At 40.1% G+C, this 9987-nt stretch overlaps 1 protein-coding gene across 1 annotated transcript; it reads left to right on the forward strand.

Annotated features, from left to right (window-relative positions):
• The first annotated feature begins 1155 nt into the window (after positions 1 to 1155).
• On the forward strand, positions 1156 to 2175 carry LOC127969189 (2-oxoglutarate receptor 1-like). The gene has a single exon (XM_052571024.1). The coding sequence runs from the start codon at positions 1156 to 1158 to the stop codon at positions 2173 to 2175; it is 1020 nt and encodes a 339-aa protein (XP_052426984.1).
• The last annotated feature ends 7812 nt before the right edge of the window (positions 2176 to 9987 follow it).

The following is a 9987-nucleotide window of genomic DNA, read 5'->3' on the forward strand; positions in this document are numbered from 1 at the left end:
CTTTGGCAAGGTGCTCCCGGATGATGGGCATGACCCTGTTAATGGTCTCGATGGTGGAGTGGTGGACGGCCGGCTGCTGTTCCCAGGCTTTTCGGGCGACATCAAGCAGGCCGCGGGGCTGTCGGCCGAAAAGGAGCTCGAAAGGGGTGAGACCGGTGGACGCCTGGGGTACCTCCCGAATGCCGAAGAGGACATAGGGCAGCATCTTGTCCCAGTCGCGCTTGTTCTCAGCAGCCACCCGCCGCAGCATCTGCTTCAGGGTCTGGTTGAAGCGTTCGACCAGGCCGTCCTTTTGCGGGTGGTATACGGTGGTGCGGAGCTGTTTTATTTGGAGGAGCTTGCAGAGGTCAGCCATCACCCGGGACATGAAGGGGGTGCCCTGGTCAGTCAGTATCTGGGATGGTAGGCCAACCCGACTACTCAAGAGGTCTGATCTCTGTTTCCCTGGGTGTCCACTAGTGGTCTCACTTCCCCATATATCTATATATATGTATATATATATATATATATATATATATGAAGAGTTCAGATGCAAAAACCTCTAAATGCCATCTGAAATTTTCATCTAAAATTAGGATTTTTATCAAGCTCCTATGCTTAGTTTGAGTCATTTTACTTTAATGGCAATGTCCAGGTCCTTTTCCAGGCTATTAAAGTGAAATAACTGAAAATAAATATAGGAGACAGATAAAAATCCTAATTTTAGATGAAAATTTCAGATGGCACTTAGAGGCTTTTGCATCTGAACTCTTTATATATATATATATATATATATATATATATATATATGTATATATTGTATTGTAACTATATGTCTTTTTCTATTACTATTATTATTAAAAATAAATATTCAACTGGAACAGATCCATCTTGGAATTTCACAAGTGTTGAAATTTACTAAATAAACAGAGATTGCATGCAGACTGCAGTGTTTGAAGTGTGTCAGTGACTTAAATGGGGTTATTGTGTAAAATCAGGTATAGCAAACCAAACCAGGTCGTGCCTAAAATCCCAGGAATTCTTTTCAGAGATTAAAGCAAAGCAGAAAACAAGACGAGTATCTAAACTCCCATCAGTTAGACATTTTTAGACTTACCATGTGTGCTTTCTAATACTTTTTCTTTTTTACTCTTCATTCCTGCTGCAGGAACAACCATGAGCAACCTTTACTATGGCTCGAGAAACACTTCACTTGACAACTGCACCAACGCGGACGATCTTGTGAAACGCTACTATCTCCCCACCATGTACATCTTAATCTTCATTGTAGGTGTTGTGGGTAACATCACTGCTCTGCTTGTCTACACGGTCAAAGTTCGTCCCTGGAAGAGCAGCACCATCATCATGGTGAACCTCATCATCACTGACCTCCTTTTCATGGTCTGCTTGCCCTTCTTGACCTACTACTACTTGCTTGATGACTCGTGGACGCTGGGAAACATCATGTGTCGCTTCACACGCTTCATCTTCCACTTCAACCTCTATGGCAGCATCCTCTTCCTCACCTGTATGGCTATTTTTCGGTACGTGGCAGTCGTGCACCCGTCACATGGACACAGCATCAAGCAGAAGCGTTGGGGCACGTTGGCTTGCGTGCTGTGTTGGGCTGTGGCAGTTGCAGAAATAAGTCCAGTTTTTAACTTTTTTGACACAGTGGAGAACAACAACAAAACTTACTGCTTGGATCTCGCGAGTAACAATCCAGAAATCATCTGGCCGTATAGTTGGGTGTTGACAGTAGTTGGATATTTGGTTCCTCTAGTTGTGGTCTGTCTTTGCTATTGGCGCATCATGAAAGAACTCAAGAAGGGTCCTCATATGGGAAGCACCAAACGGGTTCGAGCAAGGCGACTCATTGTGTTGATTTTGACATGCTTCATTGTGTGCTTTTTTCCTTTTCATGTGCTACGAGCTTTGAGGATTTACACGAATCGTACTCCGGAAAACAACTGCATGGACCGCTGCGTTCATGCCGCCTATATTATCTCAAGGCCGATCGCTGTACTCAACATCATTTTCAACCTGCCGCTCTACACGTTGTCGGGGGATTGTTTTAAGCAAGGCTTCATGGAAATGTTCAAATGTGATCTGCTCAAGTCAAACACTAAGGGGGTGATTAAAATGGCTGTGATCAGCAAACCTGCAACCAACATCACATATGAGCAAAGCAGCTGAGACTTCTGCTGGTGAAATATACACTAAACAAGTGTTCGAAATTGAGGGGGGTCTGGGGGGTCTGCTGGTGTTTGAAATACACTAAACAAATGAGCCAAAGCCACTGTAAAATAGTTGATATATAAAGGGACATTCTACCCTAAAATGACTTTCTGTCATCAGTTACTCACCAGAAGTTGTTCCAGACCTGTAAGACTGACTTTCTTCCGCTGAATGCAAAAGAAGATATTTTAGAAGAAAAACTCAAACTCATAAAAGTTAAAATATTAAAGTTAAGGAATATATAATGAAAAGCTAAATCTAAATTGTTACAATTTTTTTTAAATATCTTCATGTTAATATATGTAAATATATATATATATATATATATATACCATGACCCTTGTTGCCATTTTATAGTAGCAAAAAGACACAAAGACACATGTTGCACTTTTTTTCCATTATTAAATGGTGTTCAGGGATCAGGGGGTGGAGACGGGTAGGTTTAAGGATATGTAAGGTGGGAGGAGTTGAATCTGAATCCAACCTCAAAATGGCCTTAATGTAAGCAAATATGCAAAGATATGTTCCATATAAAGTTGTTATTGCATTGCTCTTGTCCACTGATGGTCTCTGTGTTTGTGGCTGCTGTATGTCTGTTTTGATACATTGTGTGCTTTAACTCTTAAACCTTGACTTTATGATGATAATGTTCTTTTTGTCAAACAGCAATAAATTTGCATAAAAATTATATTTGCATTGCTTACCTTTGCTTTGTACAGTTCATTCGAAATCATTGGTAACTGATAAAACATTGAAACTAGTTTGAATAATATGTGCACTGCACAATTGACTTTGACGGAGTGGTATTTTAGTCAGAACATTATTGCCTTCAGTTGCTTAATTGATTATCTTTGTTTTACATGATATGCCTGTATGTAGGTCTGAATGGAGTAACTAATTTAATCTATTGTTCATATGAGGAAACGTACACTGGCCGTCAAACCTGGATAAAAAGGAACAAGGAGCTTCTGTATATTTATTGTAAATCAACAGTAATTCATATACAGTAGAAATGAAAGTTAATTTAAAATATTAATAAATAATATAAAAATATTGAAATAACACTGGTATTAACTTTCATTATAAATGAAAGTGTTATCAAAAAAGTAACTTAACTTATAGAACACCTTATATCATAATACATGTTGTTGCCATTTTATAAAAGCAATAAGAAACTCATATAAGATGAAGTGATTTTACCATTATTAAGGGGTGTTAATGTATGAACAGATGAAGGCAGAGGAATAAAGTTCCACACAACAACGTTTAATAAATCCAAAAGGATCAGGCAGGCATTGTTAACAAACACATAAGCATAACTGTGACCATGACAAAGAGTGACTGTTTGGGTAAATTATATAAAGCAGACACAAATTAGATTAATAAAACACAGCTGAAGCACAGAACTTACTGATTGTAGCAATGAAAACTAAAGAGTAGCTAGAAATCAAAAACAAAGGAAGGCATGAACTGAGGGAACACAAATAAAAGTCTTAGAACAGAACTAAATTTAATATAATGGTGAGAGTTAATCATATTTAAACCTATTTAATGGTAATTATAATTAATCAGCTGAATGTGCAGTCTCAAGTTTCTCAATGCACTGTATAATATTGGAGACACACACACACACACACACACACACATAATTTATATATACAGTACAGACCAAAAGTTTGGACACACCTTCTTATTCAAAGAGTTTTCTTTATTTTCATGACTATGCAAATTGTAGAGTCACACTGAAGGCATCAAGACTATGAATTAACACATGTGGAATTATATACATAACAAAAAAGTGTGAGACAATTGAAAATATGTCATATTGTAGGTTCTTATAAGTAGCCACCTTTTGCTTTGATTACTGCTTTGCACACTCTTGTCATTCTCTTGATGAGCTTCAAGAGGTAGTCACCTAAAATGGTTTTCACTTCACAGGTATGCCCTGTCAGGTTTAATAAGTCTGATTTTTTGCCTTATAAATGGGGTTGGGACCGTCAGTTGTGTTGTGCAGAAGTCAGGTGGATACACAGCTGATAGTCCTACTGAATAGACTGTTAGAATTTGTATTATGGCAAGAAAAAAGCAGCTAAGTACAGGAAAACGAGTGTCCATCATTTAAGAAATGAAGGTCAGTCAGTCCGAAAAATTGGGAAAACTTTGAAAGTGTCCCCAAGTGCAGTCACAAAAACCATCAAGCACTACAAAGAAACTGGCTCACATGCGAACCACTCCAAGAAAGAAAGACCAAGAGTCACCTCTGCTGCTGAGGATAAGTTCATCCGGGTCACCAGTCTCAGAAATCGCAGGTTAACAGCAGCTCAGATTAGAGACCAGGTCAATGGCACACAGAGTTCTAGCAGCAGACACATCCCTAGAACAACTGTTATGAGGAGACTGTGTGAATCAGGCCTTCATGGTAGAATATCTGCTAGGAAACCACTGCTAAAGAAAGGCAAAAAGCAGAAGAGACTTGTCTGGGGCTAAAGAACACAAGGAATGAACATTAGACCAGTGGAAATCTGTGCTTTGGTCTGATGAGTCCAAATTTGAGATCTTTGGTTCAAACCACCGTGTCTTTGTGCAACGCAGAAAAGGTGAACGGATAGACTCTACATGCCTGGTTCCCACCGTGAAGCATGGAGGAGGAGGTGTGATGGTGTGGGGGTGCTTTGCTGGTGACACTGTTGGGGATTTATTCAAAATTGAAGGCATACTGAACCAGCATGGCTACCACAGCATCTTGCAGCGGCATGCTATTCCATCCGGTTTGCATTTAGTTAGACCATCATTTATTTTTCAACAGGACAATGACTCCAAACACACCTCCAGGCTGTGTAAGGGCTATTTGACCAAGAAGGAGAGTGATGGGGACCTGGCCTCCACAGTCACTGGACCTGAACCCAATCGAGATGGTTTGGGGTGAGCTGGACCGCAGAGTGAAGGCAAAAGGGCCAACAAGTGCTAAGAATCTCTGGGAACTCCTTCAAGACTGTTGGAAGACCATTTCAGGTGACTATCTCTTGAAGCTCATCAAGAGAATGCCAAGAGTGTGCAAAGCAGTAATCAAAGCAAAATGTGGCTACTTTGAAGAACCTAGAATTTGTTATGTATATAATTCCACATGTGTTAATTAATAGTTTTGATTCCTTCAGTGTGAACTCTTTGAATGACAAGGTGTGTCCAAACTTTTGGTCTGTACTATATATGGTGGACGGAGAGGAGAAAGGAGGCGTACGTCTACTGATCCAACGCCACTGCACGAGATGGCCATCAGCCCAGCGCCGCTGCACAGAATGGCCGCCGGCCCAGCGCCATTGCACAAGATGGTCACCAACCCAGCACCGGATGTGGTGGTCTTCTGCTCTGCCCTGGTGGGCGTCACGCTATGTCATTCCTGGACTTGTGTTTTTGTGTTTTTTTTTTCATTCTTCTGCCTGTTTTCCACCTTTGGACCTGGCCCTCCGTCCCTCCCCCTGATCCTCTACCGGTCCACCTCCCTCCTGGACTCCTTGTTTTGTGTTTTACTTCTCTTGTTTCTGTTTCCCCATTTTACCTGGTCGTCTTATCCCTGTTTCCCCATTTTACCTGGTCGTCTTGTCTCTGTTTCCCCATTTTACCTGGTCCTCTTGTCTTTGTTTTCCCCATTTTACCTGGCACTCCGTCCCTCCCCCTGGTCCTCCGCCGCTCCACCTCCCTCCTGGTATCTTTGTGTCTTTGGTCTTCCCTTGGGTTCGGGCTGGAGCATCTGGCAGCTGCTCCATGGAGGAGGGGGTAATGTCACGCTGTCTAGTCTCTGTTTCCCTGGGTGTCCACTAGTGGACTCACATCCCCTTAGGCACTTCACCGTAGGCACTAGTATTCCACTAGTCTTGTCCTGTCATCACAGCAATTGCACTCCTGCTAACTGCACCAGGTGCATTCACTTTATTGTCATTAGTCTCCCTATATAGTACCAGTCTTTTCCAGTTGTCTGTATGGAGTCCTTACCTTTCGTGTTTCCAACCTTCTTTTATTAAGAGATTCTTCATTGTCTTCTCGTCCTCCGAGTTCCCGTTCACGATCTTCATAGCTACTGTTTATATGAGTGTTCGTGCCACAATGAAGCTGCGCGAACATGGTAGCTCAATATAAGAATACACATCCGTTCATCTAATCGCTTGAATGTCCAAACCATAAAACAAATACAACTGACAAAGTTTAGTGAAGACGCAAGGCTCAACGCTCACACCGCTTTGCTTTTATGCCACTGACTGGATGGGGCAGAGTCATGTGGCTACACACGCGCTAGTATGCTTTTAAGGGGGATGTGTTAACAGGATTAAAAAACAGAAAAAACCGACACGGGAAAATTATGTCGGTTAAAGCTTATGAATTTCGGTTTTGATTATTTTTCGATTAATCGTCCAGCCCTAGTTCATAAACAGACTTTGTTTTCTTGACCAAACTATAGGTCTTTTTCTAAAGAAGTCTCCATTTGCTACAGTTTAATGTCATTATAAGATAAATAATTTAGATATTAAAGAGATCTAATTTGTGTCATATAAACAGTAATAAACATTTGGATATGATCAGTATAGTGTGTTGGTACACCAAACTGTACTGTAATAAAAAAATTTTTTTTTTTAAAGATTTCCTGTTAAACTGAAACAACTTCGCAAAAAGTGTTTCATAACCATCACACAATAGAGTGGAATTCATTTTTTGCATTTCACTAGTATTTACTGTTTTCTTTTGTGCAATCACATGTGCATGTTATGTCCTTGGTAAAGCACACAGGTGTTCTCAACTGACACGCAAAAACCAGTTCACAGACTTCTAGAAAGGCTGTTCATTAAACAGTCACACAAATTAAAACAATAGGTAGCCTATTCTAATATATATATATATATATATATATATATATATATATATATGGGTAGTTGTCTTTTCTTAATTTAACATCAAGTGATAATAGAGGGAAAAGAATAATATCAAAAGAAGCCAGTAAGATTTGTCAAGAATACATTAAATTGATCAAAGGTGTTTGACAAACAAATCTTCCATCTGCTGAAGCTGGGGCAAATTGATCTTAAGCAGTAAAGATAAGACAAATCTCTGCTTTTGTGTTGGTGCGATCTAAGAACTTGCAACCAATACCTTGGGACATCATTCAAATTCCGTTAATCCTCATCTTCAGTAACTGTATGTGTATGTATGTGTGTTTGTCAGAGTAGTTCCATGTAACCTTAAAAGTAGATCAATAAATTTGTGTTTCATTTATAAAGAAGTATTGTCTTGGGACATATATTTTGAAGTTAAACTCTGCCCAGATCCTGTGCTACCCAGCTCGTCGCTTATAAATTATAATTTTGTTTATATGCTTGTTGGCCACAAAGTAGTATAAACAGAACTGTTTAAGATATACCGATTTCAAAATTAGCTGGACAAACTGTTTAGGAAGTATAAACTAATTACTTCTGGAATCAGATAAATTAAAGCAATTCTAATCTTAGATTTGATTCTTCGAGATTACATTCCTGGGGTCAGAATTATATGGGAAAATGTGTTCATTTGTCTCTGTATGTTGTTTACTTCTAATGTTATGCCACTTTCTATATCATTTTTTGATTTTTTGGGTTCCGGTCGGGTGCAGCAAAGGGTTAAAAAAGAACCCTTTGGGACATTATTTCAGCTTGGCACCTGGCAGATTATGAAAATATACACTTTAAGGATTTTAAAAAATCAGGTGGCATAAAAAAAGCTGGGGGTTGCGTGTGGACCCCTATTTCCATCTAGACTATAAAGATAACTATAAAGATAAAGATATTAGCGTCCACATCAGCGAACGATATCGTCTGTTTATTCTGAGAGTTTATTCAAGTGCGTCTGCCACTTTAAATCCTCAAGCTCGTTATAGCAGGGTGGATTCTCATTGGATGTCAATGTTTGTATCGTTCATCAGCTGGAAAAAAAATCGTTGATTCCAAATGATTCCAACGATACCGTTTCTCTGTGCCTTTATCGTTATAGTTGTAGTGTGGACTGTGCTATTCTTTAATATTGAGAATGATTTTTAGAACTATATCTTTATCGTTATCTTTATAGTTATCGTGCTTGGTGTGAATGGGCCTTTAGAGTTTGTATTTGACTAACTGGGGCCTAGGTCAGGAAACAGACAGACTGGCTAAACCGACCATCTGCTAGTCGCTTCATGCCACAGAAATCAGTTAATTCTGAGCACACAGACTCTTTCACCTAGATATCACACTATAAAGACTGTGCCTGTTCCCTGAACCAAAAAATAAAAAAAAACGTCCAAACCAATTTAAGAGTAACAATATAATTGAGGTTCAACAAATAAAATACAGATGCAATATGAGTAAAAAAATGATATAGCTTGGCTTATTGAATATCAGGTCCATTTCTACGAAAGCACTTTTTGTAAATTATATAATCACTGATCATAATCTAGATGTGCTCTGTTTGAAAGAAACCTGGCTAAAACCTGATAATTACATTATTTTAAGTGAGTCTACCCCCCAAGATTACTCCATGGCCCTCTGTTATGTGCTGGGTGCGTTACACAATCCAAATGGCATTCTGGTGTACTCATATAATCAATACCTTGTCACAAAAGCAGTCTTGGATCTGTCTTTTTTATTCATTTCAATCTTCCAGTATTCTGACTGAAGGTCAAGTGGTAGGAATGTCTTCGCACCACCCAGCACATAGAGGCATTCCTCTATTTTTAGTAGGGGACACGCATCCTTAATTAATCGCATCCGCATCCGATAATCTATGCACCAACGGACCCCGCCATCTTTCTTCCTTACGAGGACAATAGGGGATGCCCATGCAGAGTTTGTGTGGATCACAATACCTGCTTCAAGCATTTTTTTTAGATGTGTTTCCTGATTCCAGATTCCTAAAGGGGTACGTCACACTGGCTGTCGAACAGGCTTAGCCATTCTGGTATCAATTCTGTGCTGCAGTGCAGAGAACTTCCCCAGATCATCATCAGTTGCTACAAAAACTTCTTGGTGTTCATTCAGGAGAGCTATTGACATCTCTTGCTGAGGTTCCGTGAGTGTTTCAGACTCCCCCTGATAAGGGTCTACTGGAAGCTGTGATGTTGCATAGCCTAACCAGAATCCTCTGTTCCATGTTATTCATGATACTGCCTGAACTCCATCGGCCAAGCTAACAGGCTCTAGAACAGAAGGGATCTACCACACCCTAAACTCTGGCGGCACAGTGAAATCACTCTCTAACGTCACTTTCGAAATGATGTAGTCTGGCCCTTTGCCTTCAGATATATAGGGTGGGAAGAGTTCTGAGCCCATGAAAACTTTAACAGAGGCATGAATGGTGAAATCAGAAGCTTTTAAGAAATATAAACCCAGGAGCAGGGCATGACGAATTGGTGCAATGCAAAATGTCCACTCCAACACTTTTGTGCCAATTCTGAATTCCACTTTCACTTCTCCTGTTGCTGACATCTCCCTTCTAGTTTCTGCATTTAGGAGACACACCTTTTTCAGTCCTGTAGGTGATTTAACAGGTAATTTGCTGTATGTCTCTTCAGACATGATGGTGGCCTCAGCACCTGTGTCTGTAACTGCATTAAAAGGTATGCCATCAACAGTCTGTCATGATTCTGCCCTCGTGTCCTTGATTTTTCCTAGTCTTGAGGCAGGATCATGACAGACCCATGTTTTGTGTACAAGCGCATGGCCTTGTCTTTGGGCCATGTGCTTGTGTTGTCTCGTTCCCTTGCCCCGCCCCCCT

This window comes from Carassius gibelio, chromosome A1, assembly GCF_023724105.1.
Source record: "Carassius gibelio isolate Cgi1373 ecotype wild population from Czech Republic chromosome A1, carGib1.2-hapl.c, whole genome shotgun sequence".
Taxonomy (NCBI): Eukaryota; Metazoa; Chordata; class Actinopteri; order Cypriniformes; family Cyprinidae; genus Carassius; species Carassius gibelio.

Bases quoted from the DNA above. Each gene is read 5' to 3' on its own strand.
- LOC127969189 (XM_052571024.1), top strand. From the start codon at position 1,156: ATGAGCAACCTTTACTATGGCTCGAGAAACACTTCACTTGACAACTGC.